General features: G+C 26.6%; 1 protein-coding gene and 1 long non-coding RNA gene across 5 annotated transcripts; both read right to left on the bottom strand.

Moving 5' to 3' along the window:
• Positions 1-504: 504 nt before the first annotated feature.
• On the bottom strand, positions 505-6,371 carry LOC130669990 (uncharacterized). Of its 4 annotated transcripts, none has more exons than XM_057473160.1 (6): positions 6,223-6,371; positions 4,959-5,169; positions 4,016-4,252; positions 3,239-3,325; positions 1,685-1,816; positions 505-1,575 (listed from the first exon to the last, which is right to left on the bottom strand). In XM_057473160.1, the coding sequence occupies exons 2-6, from the start codon at positions 5,166-5,168 to the stop codon at positions 1,297-1,299; spliced, it is 945 nt and encodes a 314-aa protein (XP_057329143.1). In that variant the 5' UTR covers position 5,169; positions 6,223-6,371; the 3' UTR covers positions 505-1,296. The 4 variants fall into 4 exon arrangements, with proteins under 4 accessions (XP_057329143.1, XP_057329142.1, XP_057329145.1 ...); XM_057473159.1 differs by having other exon boundaries at positions 1,685-1,819; XM_057473162.1 differs by lacking the exon at positions 3,239-3,325 and having other exon boundaries at positions 6,223-6,370.
• A 466-nt stretch (positions 6,372-6,837) lies between these two features.
• Positions 6,838-10,876, bottom strand: LOC130669302 (uncharacterized). The gene is made up of 4 exons (XR_008990152.1): positions 10,822-10,876; positions 10,601-10,736; positions 8,303-8,840; positions 6,838-8,070 (listed from the first exon to the last, which is right to left on the bottom strand). It is a non-coding gene; the product is annotated as an uncharacterized LOC130669302 (long non-coding RNA).
• Between the last annotated feature and the right edge of the window lie 4,699 nt (positions 10,877-15,575).

Raw genomic sequence — 15,575 nt, forward strand, 5'->3', positions numbered from 1 at the left:
TCCCGTTTAAAGAGAAGAAAATTTTGATTTTCTCTTATGGGAAGAGAAATTAAATAAATGGGAATATACTATAACTTTTTCTTAAACAATAACATAAATTAGAATTCAACTTAAAAAATTTAGTGAAAATAAATAGAGAAATAAAACGTTTTCTTCCTAAGAAAGAAATCGATGATTTTTAATTATCTCACATTGGTCTGAAATTCGTTTGATTTAAAAACTGGCTGATTAAAATTTGTAATTTCATTGCAATGTAAAACATTTTGGGAGTGAACGCGGATTAAATCCGGCGTGAATGCGGAACGGATGACTGTTTATTTTTTAATCCCTCGGTGTAAAATTTACTCCAAAGGGGAGTTTATTTTTTTATTAAAACTCCTAATCGGAGTGAATGCGGATTTGAATAAAATCCGTAATCACTCCGAATTCACTTCTGATTTGTTAGAGTGCAATTGATATGAAAATAAAATAAAAAAACATTGATTGAAATAAAGAAGAAACAAATTTATATGAAATAATTTTTTTTTATTGATTACAATCACACTACACGTACATACAACTTAATTACATTCTAAAATCTAAAAGAAACTAATTTAAATATTGTGTCTCCGTATAAGAAGAAATAATAAAAACAAAATAATATATACAGTTTAAAAAGTAACAACAATTTCGGGTAAAACAAAATACGTCCTGAGATACTAACTTTTTTAAAAAAGAGAGGGCTAATCCTTCATTAAAATTCTCAGCATTAATTAAATAAAAATAAATAAATTAATAGCGTCGAATAATAACATCATAACCAATTATCCATACGTCCAAGCAAATCTTCCTCTCGTGAAGAAAAAAAAATTTATTTGTTTTATTCTCGGCTGACGTAAACTAACTATCGATTAAATAATACCACGTGAATTAGCTTGTATTAAATACCACTATAAATATATATTATTTATCTAAATATATTTAATTCCTGTGAAAAAAATATATAGTGTACGCAATAAATTCAATCAAATAATAATAAATATAAATAATAATAATTAATTAATTAATAAATAAAATATAAATTAGCTTGATTCGTCGAAGTTTAGTTAAACTCAAAAACAAAAATTTTAAGTTTAGCTAAGCTTCGAAGTTCGCTCAGTCTACGAAAAAATGATATAAAATAATAATGGTAATTTAAACGTCGCGCGAAATTGGGATTAATGTTTTTTTTTTTTAATAATTGAATAAATTATTATCTAGTGCAATCGCATTACGAGTATTATTGACCTAAAGTGATGATGATTATGATAAATATATTCAGACGGCGTTGCAGTCCATGAAAAGTGTTCTGCAATCTTCACCAGATCTTCCACGTCTGCCAGCTTCGTAAAGTGCCTCGAAACCAACACCGCTCTGTCGTTGAAGAAGATAACTCGTGGCATATGAACCAAGTTGACAGAAGATCGTTGACGTGCCTTGACTGTCAGCTACACACTCAGCACTCGCTTCACATAACGCACGTTCAGCACATCCTCTTTGTCCTTCTTCTTCCATTCTGCCGACATTACTGAAGGATTTCATTGATCGCATGTAACCCTAACAATAATAATTTTTTTTTTTTTATTAATGTAAAGATGTAATTTATTGATTGAGAAACTGGTTAATTGGAGCTACGGTTTTTATGATGATTAATATGAATTCTTACCTTCAACATTGTGATTGAAGCGACGGCAGCCTCAGACATACTATCACGTTTACCCAATGATCGTGCAGTTAATGAACGATGGGAGAATGATGTTTTCAATGCGTCCAATAAATTCATCACAATATTTATAAACTGCTTGAAAAAAATAAACAAACCCAAAGGTCAATGCATTAATATAAATAAATAGTTTTTTTTTTTTAATGTATAATTTATTTTATTTTTATTAGTTTTGTGCATTTTATGAATATTTTACAAGTGTATATATATGAGGAATGTGCAAATAGTGTTCGAATCGAATATTTTTATTCCATATGAAATTTTTATAGAATAATTGGAAACTGAAAATTATTTTATTAAGGTAAGAGACCCAGGAAACTAGTACCAGATTACTTCATGTATTTGTATATCTATATTTAGTAAAATTTAGTAGTGTATTTACATGAGTGATCGGGTACTAATTCCCTGATCGGGTACTGGGTCTCTTATCTTATTTAAAATTTTTAATTATTCAATTTGAATAAAAATATTAATTTTTTAATTTCCATGTGATTAATTATTTAAAAAAAATTTTATGCCACCTATTTAATTTTACATTTTTTGAAATTTAAGTTCATATAATTTGTATATAAATATTGAATAATTAAAAATTATCAATTTTTAAAAATAATTTTTAAATAATTAGAAAATTTGTAAGTTCAAATTATTTACACATCCTTCATATACATATATCACGTCATTAATTCCAAAAGGACATATTTTTATACGGCTTTTGTGCTTTAGTCAATAAGTTTAAAACCAAAAAGGTGTATAATTTTTTTTTATTGCCAATCAATTTGTAAACTTATTCTAAAGCTGAAAATATTTTTTTAAATTTTTAGCTATAAAATAATTCTACAAACGATTGGCGATAAAAAAAAATTATACGTCTTTTTGGCTTTAGAGAATTTCCTAAAGCCAAAAGAGCGTATAAAAATATATCCTTTTGGATTTAGTAACGCGACATATTTTTAATAAAGTGTAGATTTGTAAAGAAGATTGAAGAGTATAAATGAAAAAAAAAATTTGATGTCTACATTAGAAAAATGGCTGCAAAGAGAGTGAAGAAATGTCCGGATGTCACGTGTTAAAAACCACTATTTATCTTGTCAGCTGTACCGTTACCAATATACCTGTATTTGATGATACAAGGCGTACTCTATTCCGCATCGTGTCAATGTGAAAGCAACATTGCAATATATAACGTTAACGTTAACACACAAAATAACAAGATACAATAGTTTATAGTATGTTTGTAATTTAAAATAAATAAAATAATGACGGGTAAAATTTTTTCAGCACTTTTCAAATAACGCAATGCAAACTATTACAAAAGTATTATTACAACTTAACTGCGTTATTATATAAAAATTGTGCATTGACCACGCGATATGTGACCAGTTAATTTGTTGTATTGAATAAACATCCATTTATTGATAGATAATAAACAATAATTTGATGGGAAAATTTAAGAATTTAAAACATTTTCATGAGGATATCAGCAAAATAGATACCCACCTCAGTAGCTTGTTTTGCCATGGTAGCGACCTGATCAGGATTTCTTCCCTGTCCTAGAAACGCACCCAGCACCGCTGTCAATATGCCCTAGACAACCGACACCAGGGATATTTTTTTTCTAAGTGATTGTCAAGATATTTATTTACAATAGATAGTCGAGACGCTTTTTCAACAATTTATTTTTATTTTTAATTTACTAAAATAAACTATTTTTTTTTTTTTTGTAAACTACATTTGTACACTGATTTTATTAAAGATAAAGCATGACTATTCTAAGTAAGTAATTGAAATATTTACGTAAACTATAATTACATAAATAAATATTATAAATTTCTATATGAGAGTTATCAAGATTGTTTATATTCATAGAGCTTGAAAGAGAAAATAAATAATAGAAAGAAGACATGTCGTGTAAAATAGATTAATGGAAAGTTTTAACGAGCAAGCGTGACAGATATTATTAAGGTAATTATTCAAATTTTATAATAAAAATTAGAATTGAGAGAAAAAGTGTCTCTAATACTAAGTGCAGACGTGTGATGTGAAAGCTTTTCTGTCTCTGTACACTACATATATATTTACAATGACCAAAATAAAAAGCATTGTAGAAAAGAAGAAAAATATAAATATACAATTTATTATTATTATTATTATTATTATTATTATAATAATAAATAATTTTGTTTATAGGACAGATGCTTTCACGAAAGAACGCGTTGTTTAAATATAAAAAAAAAAAATTTATACAAATATGTGCATATATAATATATTTCTTACCTGCATTGGGCTGCTCTGGTTGTCGACTTTGTCGATTCCATCTGGTTGTTGATTACCGCCGAGAATTGCCGTCAATACTTTTAATCCCATTGTCAAAAGATTTGCCCATGGACTTGAAGGTGCGCCATCATCGATGTCATTTTTACTTGGACCAGTAAATCCATTTGTTTGGCCTAATAACATTTGCATTATCATTCCCAACATGTTGGACCATGAGAAACCGGTTCCATTTGTTTCCTAAATAAATAATTAAATATATATTTCATTTTTTAATTACACGAAAACCTGGAAATGTCAGGGAATTATAAATATACTGTAAAATTCAGGGAAAAGTCAGGGAATTTTGTCACAAAGCTGGAAAAATTTTTACTTTCTTTTCTTTTGACTGAAAAAGTCCGATAATTTTTTTCCGGTTGAAACTTTTCAAAAAATGGCGCAACGCGAATACGATTGTAATACATCTTGAAAAAAAATAAGTAGAAATGGATTCCAATAGCGAAAAATTGAAGCAGAGAATTCAAAAGGCTGTTAGAAAAAAAAAGTCTTGATTGAAACCAATCGTCAGGATCTTCAAGCTATTAACATGCATTGACAAGTTAAAAAACCAAAAACATTAAAAGTATTGAACTCATAAGTTTCACTATATTTATTATTCGCGTACTTGATTAATATTTTGTTAATATTCTATAAAACGTTCTTATTTATGAAATTTATTCTAGTGAAAATGAAAAATTTATTGATATTTTATTATAAAGTAATAAAATGATTGATTATTTATTGAACTGACTTATACCATTTTATTTTGAATTAAATAAATATTTCCAATGATTTAATGTTACTACACACGGTCAGGGAATTTTTAAATTATTTGACCGGACTACCTGGAAAAGTCAGGGAATTTAAGTTTCGAAAATTTGCGGTCACCATCTAAATAAATAAATACCTGAAGTTGATTAGATCCAATGTCATCAAGATCATCTAACGCAACTTTCTTCATAGCATTTGGTTTTTCAGCAAATTTCCTTTCATCTCTTGCATTGACCTGCTGCTGCGGGTACTGCTCAGGATGATAAACCGGATGCTGTGGTAATGAAACCGCTTGGCCCAAGGTAATGGCCACAAGACAAAGAGCGACAAACTTATTGTATTGCATTCTACGTATCGGAAAAAGAAAAAAAACGTCAGATTAATTTGAAATTTGTTCGACAGACTTTCTCTTTACGGACGTCAATGACTCGTGTGCGTCAACCGATGACACATATTATATATTTTGAATCTTGGAATTGAGGATCCTGTTCAGTGGGATCGGTGGTCTACTTTATTTTTTTTTTAATACCGGAGGTAAAGATCGAGGATTTAATTTTTATTTTTTTGCCGCCGATAATTTTAGTTATTGAGTTTCATTAATGGAGGATTATTTTATTAATAAGTAATTTATTAAAGTTTTTGTATCATTGTATGTGATGAGAGTAGTCAGAAATCCTTGACCATGAAAGTGGGTCGGCTCGGTTAAGGCCATATGACGGTAAGTTCATAGCGATCACTCGTTAGCCCACTTCCAATCGTGCGGGTACATTGAACTTAACGTTAACCGTTACTCTATAATCGGGTCGTGACCTACTGTCGCTTATTATTTTATTTTTTTTTTTAATACAACAATTTTTTATTACACTAATAAATATTAATAATTAACCAAGTAATTGTGTTCTTTAAAACTAAAATTATTGTAATTATTGTCTTTATATTTTTTTAAAGTATAATAAAGTTAATTCATGAATAAAATAATATTTTATTACTCAATAGACAATAATATTAATTATGACAAATAAAAAAAAATACTTGAGCAAATTGAGTTGAAGAATTTGAAAACTGCAAAATAAAATAAAGCACACTCTAATACCGGTTGTTAAAAAAAAAAATTCAAATTTTTTCTTATGGAAAAATTTAAAAATATCAATTAATTTTATTTTAATTATTAAATTAAAGTATTTTTAGTCATTATTAATTATTTTAAGCAGAAACAATATTTAAGGCTGATATTTTTATTTTTTCTATACAATGTATTAATGGGGGTAATAAAAAATTTTAAATGGAAAATCCGAGGGTTAATAAAAAAAAAAGTTTTAATGTTTAAGATTAAAATGAAATAATAGTAAAAATAATTTAGCTGGAGGGTTGTTAGTTAATGTGAAAACTTTAGTACTCACTTAGGTATTTCCAGGTAGATTACTGTGACACTGACTCTCAGTTCTGAAGATGAAATTCCGCGAGGGTCTTCTATATAGCCTGCGTGGGGCACCGTGGGGATAAACCGTACGTCCAATGATGGCCCGACTTTGGTACTATTTTAAATGGAAGTGGCCAATCACTTATGTACCTGTCCATCCTCAGTCGAGCCTTAAAGGTCTACTTAACTCAACGTTTTTGTATTTATTTTATATTTTTTAGTCAATAATTAACGATATTCGTTAATTTTATCACTCAATCAACTACTTGTCTTTCCAATTAACTATTTCTGCTGATTAATTGCTAATCAATTCAAATATATATTCCAAATTCATTTTTATTTAAATAAATTTTACTTTTACCGAAAAAAAATTCAAATTTAAATTCCAAAAATTTGATAATCAATTAAGGATCGAATTTTAATAAGTTCATTAATTAAATTTTTTAAATTTAATAACAACAATAAATACTGTCTTACATTTATACTTTTCATGGTCTAAATATTTACTGGACAATTGGAAGAAAAAAAAAGTACCAACGTTAATTTAATTGTTTTTTATATCAAAGGAATTTATTAAGTACACTGAGTATATATAATATTTATATTTATAATTTACATCGTACGGTAAATAATAAAGAAAAGATTGAATGATTTAGGTGTTGAAAATTACTATCTCTATTGTATATATTTAATAATGATATTATTATATATATGTATGAATGCAACCGTTAACTCCCACTAGATTAAATATCAAATCTTAATGATACTAAGACAAATTACTGTTCGTGACACATCGTTATTCAGTGTATCCGTTGTATTTTTTTTAAAACGATTATCCAAAACAAAAAAATAATTCCATGTCACCGAATTAGTGGCCTATATAATAATAACTTGTACTCTTTTACGGAAATTAATTAGCCGAAAGAACTGACGGAAAAATGTAATAAGTGATGAATAAAAAATTTTCTTCGAATCCTGTAAAAAATTCGAGATTCTTCCCGATGACTCTCTCCATCTTCTTTACTTGCTTTACTTTCTTTTCTCTTGGCAAGTGTAAACAATGTAATACTCCACGCGTAGATGGTATTGGAAATTTGCCATTTCAAAATTTATTGTTTATTTCAATTTAATTATTAAATTTTCACGAGATATGTAAACTGATGGGTCCAAGAAAAATAGTTATCACTAATTTAAAAAAAAAATTTTTCCATAATTTATTATGAATAAATGTTTCTAAACTGTAAAAAAACTGGGCTAAGTCCAGGCGATGTGTTAAAATTTTCGGTGCTAAATTTCAACACTGAAAGCGGTGTTAAAATAACACCGCTGAAGGTGTAAATATTCTTTACCGGTGTTAAAATATTTTTCGGTGTTGAAAATATTTTACTTTGTGAGTATTTTTACTTACCCGATCACGAGAGTTAAACAGTATTTTAATTAATTAATTATAATACCTTCAGATAATATTAATTAAAATTTATATTTTTTTATATGTAATACATTTTTTTTTCTAATTTCTATACGCGGAATTTTTTTTTTACACCGATTTGACACCGGTATTTTAACACTGCCAAATAACATCGCCTACACCGGTGTAATTTCATTTTAACACCGCGCGGTGATAAATTGAGTCCATTTTTAACACCGCTCTTTTTACAGTGTAGAATTTATTGATGATTTTTTTTTAAATCCCAATAATTGAATTTTCCAAAAATAAAAAAGTTATTATTTTAATTAAAAGAATTTTTTTTTAAATTGATATTTAAATTTAATTTTTACAATATTCGATAAATGTTTGATTACGGATTGAATATAAAAGACATGAAAGCTGAAAAAAAAAGTAAAATTTAATTTGATTAATAAAATAAAATTTTTCAAGTATTAAGATAAATTATGTGATAAAAAAGAGAAAATTCGTCCTTGTTAACACGTGGGTGCTGTTTGGTCAATATAAAATAATTATTATAAAAAACTCATTTCCTGTCAGTGTACTCGTCCTTAATTTTAAAAAGTCATTGTAGGCACTAGTAAAAATTGCTATAAATAATGTTTATTATTACCTACAATATATTATATTCTTTACTCACTAGTTTATTGTAAACTAGTAGTTTAAATATTTACAATCATCTGGACATTAACCAGATGTTCACAAGCTATCGCTGGGACTGGTTAATGCACTCGGTATGCGGATTCAAATTAACGGGACGACTTATTTCTTTAATACACTGGAGTGTACTAAAATTAAATATGTTTTTAAATAAAAACAAACTGCTTAAACATAATTTAAGGATAAAAAATTTCGACCGACGCTCTCACAACTGATCTGCTTCATTGGTTTACATAATTTTCAGTTGTTATTATTTTTTGTTCGCTCAATTATTCCATTGGTATTTTATTCATTGATACTTTATTTTTCTTGTTTGTATATAAAAAAAATTTTTTATATTTTCATCAGATCACTTTATTCATTTGGCTCGTGGTGCCGAGAAGGAGATTCATCATAACTGTTTCACTAGCGGGATGTGAGATGCTCTTCTTATTAGCAGGATCTAGCTAATAGTTTCTGAACAACTTTGTGGCTTTACTCAATACTCAAGTCTGCAATCAAGACAGCTTGGAATCAGATTATTTTTTTAAGCGAACAAAAAAAAGAAAAGACTAGTAGAGTGTAGAAATAAACAATAAGTGCAGGGTAAAGATTAAGATTAAGATTGAGCTGGAGATGGAGATGATTGATTATTAAATTTACTACAAGTGTATACTTGATGTAATTTATAGGGTGTTTAATTTTATTTATTATCTCGATATTGAGGATCGATATGTCTAACGGTATTGCAATTATTCTAAGGGGATATAAACCTTTTTATGGTAATACTCGACCTATTTCTTTTGTATGCGCTTTTGAATTTTTGATCTTCAGAAATTATTTTAAGTCTTTTTAAAAATTTTTAAAAGATTTAAAAATGAATGGAAGTATTTTAAAATAGCCAAGGAATTTTTAAATATTTGATATTTACTGGTCATAAATTTTTTTTTTCGAACCTCAAGCAACAAAAATTAGTTCTACAGCCCGATGAAAAAAGATTTTATACAATTGTGTAAAATTATATACAAAAAATGGCCCGATCCAATTGTATACAACTGTATAAAAATTGTATACAATTCTATACAAAATGTATACAAGTCTATATAAATATATACAATTTTATACAAATTGTATACAATTGGATCGGGCCATTTTTTCTATCCAATTTATATATAGTCTATATATAATTGTATAAAATCTTTTTTCATCGGGAGCTTTTTATATTTTTAGTAAATGTTTTTGTTAAAAACGATCAATGATACAAAAAAAAATATTTAGAAAAATTACACATACAGTTTTTTAAATTTTCTACATGTGCATATTTTAATTTTTTTTTTTTTGGTAATAGATTTGTTGAAAATAAAATCCGAAAATTGATAATTGTCTCTTAACCAGAATTATTTTTACCTTTTTGATAAATTTCCCTTTTAATGCAAATTTAATCTAATTATTAAATATATTGATATCGCAAGTTACGTATTAACGCCTACAAGTCTTGGCATCTAATTTGATAAGAGAAAGGTGAAATTGAAATGAGAAGACTATAAATATATCCATATGTTAAATATACATAGCAATATTAGATGCAAGTAGTGAAGATAAAAATAATTGAAATACTTTTTTAAAAAATATCATGCTAAGAAATAAAGCGAAAGGTAACTGGTATATACTTTAAATTTAATCTCTGAGGAATGCGATCTTTTATTTATTTTCGAAAATTCCACTGCTAAATTATTAGTAATAATTCTCGTCGATTTATCTACGTCATTATTCTTCTTTATTATTGTTACTGTCAATAATTATCTATTGCCCACTTTGCCCATAATTACAGATGTAATGACCTTGCTGTGCTGTGATTTTTGTTTTGTAGACTAAGCAGATAGAGAAACAAATGATAGTGGTTCCACTTTTAAAGAGAAGTAAACTTATACAGCAGAATAAGAAGCTAATATGGAGGTTCTGTTACAGCTATTTGACACAGATAACTGGCTAGCGGGACCAGTCGTTCGATTTACATAACGATTCACAGTGTTACAGGTTACCGTGTAAAATTGTAAACACATATCTATATCATCAATACATATACATGTATATTACCTGTGTACACAAATCAAGTTACACTTTTTATGGCGTTTTAGAGGGGAAATATATAAATAAAGAAAAAAAAATATACAACCGAGTTGCGTACGACCTACGGTGGAATGCAAGACTATTATTAAGATATTCAGATTGGAACTCAAGAAATTTGACCTTCAACTGGCCTTGTACTTACTTATTACGGAGTACTTGGTACTTATTAATTATTCATTATTTCGAGTTAAATAATTAATCATTTTTTTTTTCATAATTCAATTTGGGGTTCAATTGATTGTTGAAATGTTGATCACTTGGTTATTCAAAAATTGATCCTGCAATAATTTGATTTTTAATATATGATATATATTTTGAATTTAATACGTCAGAAATTTGAAAATAACTAATTTACTTACTTACCACAAAGAAATATGATCTTGAAGTTAGCAGACAATTAACAAATTTCGGATTTTTATTCAACCAATCAAATCAAAAAAAAAAAAAACCTGAAAAAATGCGACGTTGGCTAACTTCAGTATTATAAAAAAACTAGTAGAGAAATTTAATATTTTTTGGGTTATGGTCAAACAAATTTTTTTAAAATTAGAATTTTAAATAATTAACTCGTAATTATTAAATTTGAATAATTGTGGATTATAAATAAGAATTTAAAAAGTAATTTTTTGAGAAATTATTCATTTTATATTCATTTTATAATTTATTTTATAACTTATAACTTAAAATTCCGATGATACTGGAGTTCGTCGACATCTAATAATTTTTTTATTTTTTTTAAAACGATAAATCACAAAAAAAATTGCACATAGTTTTTTAAATATTCTACATGTGCATATTTTGAATTTTATTTTTTTGTAATTGATTTGTTAAAAAAAAAAATCCAAAAATTGTTGATTGTCTACAAACTTCAGGGTCATAAATTCTGTAAATTTACATGAGTGTGAGAATTTATCGCGTAAGTAATAAGAATAATTAATTAATTATTGATGAAGATAGGAAATTTAAAGTCTACTTTTTAAGCTAATTAATAGAGTTATTGACACAAATAAATTATAATAAAATATTGAATTTTAATTTCGAAATTTCGCGCCAAGGTGGTGCTACTGCGTGTTGCTGTCTTCAACGTTTAAATATTTTTACTGAAGTGGGAGTGGTCGATGAATAGTAAAATCGATTGGTTTGTACCAACTGGCGGTCCAATAGAGGCAGTCAGTATCATCGACAATGGCAGTAGTAGTCCGGATCCTTCTTTACGTTTGAATTGAAACACAGTATTGCAGTTAAGTCGTGTAAAATTGTGCAGTGATTATAAAATTTATCTTTTGTTAATTTAAATTGTGCAAAGTGTCTTTGGTGTAGTTAAGTGTTGAGTGTTGAGTGCTAGTGTAAAGTGTTGCGAATTGCTGATGTTAATAACTTCTAAGTTCCTGACCAAAATCATCTGGCGTCGTCTGGTAGGAAATAGCAGTCAAGTGACGTTTTTTATAGCTGCAATGCACTTGGAGCAATTTGAATTAAATCTCCAAGTGTATTAGGACACCCTTCTGCACATTATTTCCCCACCAAGGTTTGTTCAAACACTTGCGTGTTTTTTTTTTAATTTTTTAAATATTTTTCTATCATATTCTGCCGTCATTTTATTTTAACGTACGAATTTTAATATATCTTCAATTTCTAATAATTTACTTTTCAAATATTAAAATTTACCGCGCAAATAATAAGAATAATTAATAAGGGTGCATTCCGAAATGCGCTATGCTACAGCTGCTAGCAGCATATTTTAGAATGCACCCTTAGATCATTGAAAAATCAGTACGCGTTTTTTTTTTAAATTTCAATATTATAATTAATTAATTAATTTAAATAAAATGCCATTAGTTGGTTACATAGATAACAGATGATCAATATTTCATTATCATCTATAAATAAACATAAAATTATCCAAAAAACTTCATTACCGACACAAAGACTTTTATAGTTCCCAAGATGGCGCCGCGAGTGACTCGCAGTTCTTTGTTAGAAAATAAGTGTTAATATCATTATCAAACTTGCAATTTGATATTCTCTATTAAAAAAACAAATTTAAAGATAAAACCTAAACCCAGGTATCAATTTTCAGAGAAAATAAATTTGTGCGTGAGTTTTAGTTTTAATCCAGGAAGTTAACCGGCACTTTTATGAATTCATTAAATTTTGAATTAAACCCGCAAAAGTATTAGCTTTTGTATTAATTGAATTTAAAAATCGTGTGGATAGTGTTGTTTAGGAAGTGATTAAATAAATAGTCGTGTAAATAATTGTTATAAATTTATTGTGTACTTTTCTGAGGTACTAAGTGTTTGAATTGAGGCCAGAGATGATGATCATACAAGGCGTGATTGAAGAGTTGAATTGCAAGTACGGTTTTATTTTATTTATTATTTATTACACATAAATTTTTTTAAATATATATATGTATATACGTGTGCATGTATATCTTGGATAATTTAAAAATAATATTCGCAACATCCGCATTTATAATATTTGTGAATTTAAATAAAAATGTCAGTTGTGTTTCAATTTATCTAAATTCGAGGTCATACGCCCACAGCAAAACGTCAATTTTTTTTTTTATATTTTTTTTAAATAAAAAATTTTCTATATTAATGATAATAATAATTTTATTATTTAAATACGCCTACGATATGAGATTAAAATTAACTTAAAAGTATAATAATAAATTTAAAAAATAATTTGGCGGCGATTTAAATTTCGTTCTCAGAAAAACCAACAAAACTTTTGGCAAAATTTCTAAAGTTCATGATCTGTAAGACGATATAGAAAATTCTCAGTAATTACTGCTCTTAACTTTATTATATATTTTATATAAAGGGTTTAAAAAAAACCATTAACTATTTTATTATATATATTTATTTATATAAAGTGATATATATTTTAAACTTGAATGATAGATTACTTTTTTCAAAGTATTTATTAACAATGAAGACTTGGGATTATTGACCTCTGCCGTGAGAATGATCAAGTGATTAGCATTTATAAAATTGTCATTTCCTATTCACTGAAAAAAAAAGAAAAAAAAAATATAAAAGTCTTTGGATTGGAGTATACATTTTTTTTTATTGAATAGAATTCGTGGAGTAGAGTGAAGTGGAGATGAGAAATACGTCTCGAGAGGTGTTTTTGTGGGATATATATATATATATATATATATATATATATATAAATATATGTATATATGTAACACAGGTGTCTGTTAGTAATTTTTGTTCTCATCCCTATTATATATTAAATAAGATTTGGTGAAAGTCTGAACGTATAGCAATTGGCACCCTGGGGTCAACAAGGCTGTCTTATTGTTATATTACACTATCATTCCAAGGGGATTTGAGGCACTTGTTGGGGATATTTATAAAAGACTTGTCTAGTAGTTGAGTACTTATATTTAACGATTTGCTTTCAAATTATTTTAGATTGCCGTTATGTCAATATCTATAAATGTGCGAACACATAAATAGATTTTTTTACTACTAATTGAGAAGAAAAATAAAAATGATCCTAAAGTGAGCTGACCATTATCAATTTTTGGATTTTCTTTTAATAAATCAATTAAAAAAAAAAGCTAAAAATATGCACATGTAGAAAATTTAAAAAACTATAGGTGCAATTTTTTCAAATATTTTTTTTTATAATTTATCGTGTAGTAAAAATATTTTTTCAATGCATTATTTGCATATAATTTATAGACATTATAATATTTCAAAATGTCACTTTCTTTATTTTTTTTTAAAGTAAATTATATTTGGACAATTGAAATAACAGAATTTTTATGGTAGTCGCAAGTAATTTATCTTTTATGCATTCAAAAATTATTAATTGCATATTTAACAATTTGTTCAAATTTAACATGAATTTTAATTTTAATTTTAAAAAACTAACTATGAAATATTTATGTATTTCTAAATACATAATTTATGCACTTTTTTTTTTTTATAACAATAAAAAAAGTTGTTGTAATTGACGATTTTTTTCTTTTGAAAAAATTGAAATGAATCATCGCCTTAACTTCATTTTTTTTTCTTGTTATTGGAAAAAAAGTGAAATTCATTAGATAAAGAAAAAAATACAAACATGTAATAAAATTTATCGTAATGAGTCACGACAATCGTTTCCATTAAAAAAAAATCTTTAACAAATTTTCCGATTATTAAAAAAAAAAAAAACAATGTCATGTTGCCTGTAATTAAAATTATGATTCCAAAAAAAATAATTAGATAATTAATGATTAAAATAATTTATTTTTAATCACAAAATGACTTGATAAATAAAAAAAGTCATTTATTTAAATTCAAAACAACGTTTTTCATGTGTGAGTGTGAATGTAGCAGACATCAGAAAATTGTTAATAAATAGAGTACATAATTAATAAAATAAAATTTTTTAAAAATGCGCATTAAAAAAATTTTCAAATTAATAAGTGTAATTTTATAAATATTATTTTTTAAATTATTTACTCTATTTATTTATACTTTTAAATTTGTCCGCTGTCTGCTACATTCACACTCATTTCCATGTTCATAAATATTTCGGGTCTCCCTAAAATGTAAAAAAAAAATCTCGCGATTTGACATTTTGATTTTTCTCCATGTCATGTGTTCCCTCTTTCATATTTTCGATTCCTCATATATTTTAATATTTAACTTTTTTTTTCACTCGAGATTTTATCCATTGAATAAACACTCAGTATGGGAGAGTCTGTGACGAAGGAAAAATATCATTTAGGTTTTTATATATTATTGGTCCGGTTGCTTTTACGGTTGAATGGGAAAATTCAGTGACCCTCGTAGGATTTCATTTCTTTGTTCGACTCTGCTGGAAATTCCAAACAAGGCTCCTTAAAATATATAAATTAAATAGCATAAATATGTAATAGTAACATAATTCTGTTTCTTTACCCAAAAAAGTTTCTTAGCCAAACAATGTCATTTAAAAAAATTCTTAAAAGTTTAAATCGATTTAGATAAAAAGAACTTTAAAGTTTTTGTAGACGATAAGTTTACAAACCGGCTCTATCATGAAACAACAACACGATGATTCATTAAAATAGCGAGCTATTATTTAGTAAACTCTCTATATATACAATCCATTGAATACAAAAC

The sequence above is a fragment of the Microplitis mediator genome, chromosome 6, assembly GCF_029852145.1.
Source record: "Microplitis mediator isolate UGA2020A chromosome 6, iyMicMedi2.1, whole genome shotgun sequence".
In the NCBI taxonomy this organism is placed as follows: Eukaryota; Metazoa; Arthropoda; class Insecta; order Hymenoptera; family Braconidae; genus Microplitis; species Microplitis mediator.

Excerpts from the sequence above, each read along its gene's own strand:
- LOC130669990 (XM_057473159.1), bottom strand. The coding sequence starts at position 5,168 with ATGCAATACAATAAGTTTGTCGCTCTTTGTCTTGTGGCCATTACCTTG. Across the intron at positions 3,326-4,015 it reads ACCAGAGCAGCCCAATGCAG|GGCATATTGACAGCGGTGCT; the intron begins GTAAGAAATATA and ends TCGGTTGTCTAG. Across the intron at positions 1,576-1,684 it reads CTTCAATCACAATGTTGAAG|GGTTACATGCGATCAATGAA; the intron begins GTAAGAATTCAT and ends TATTATTGTTAG.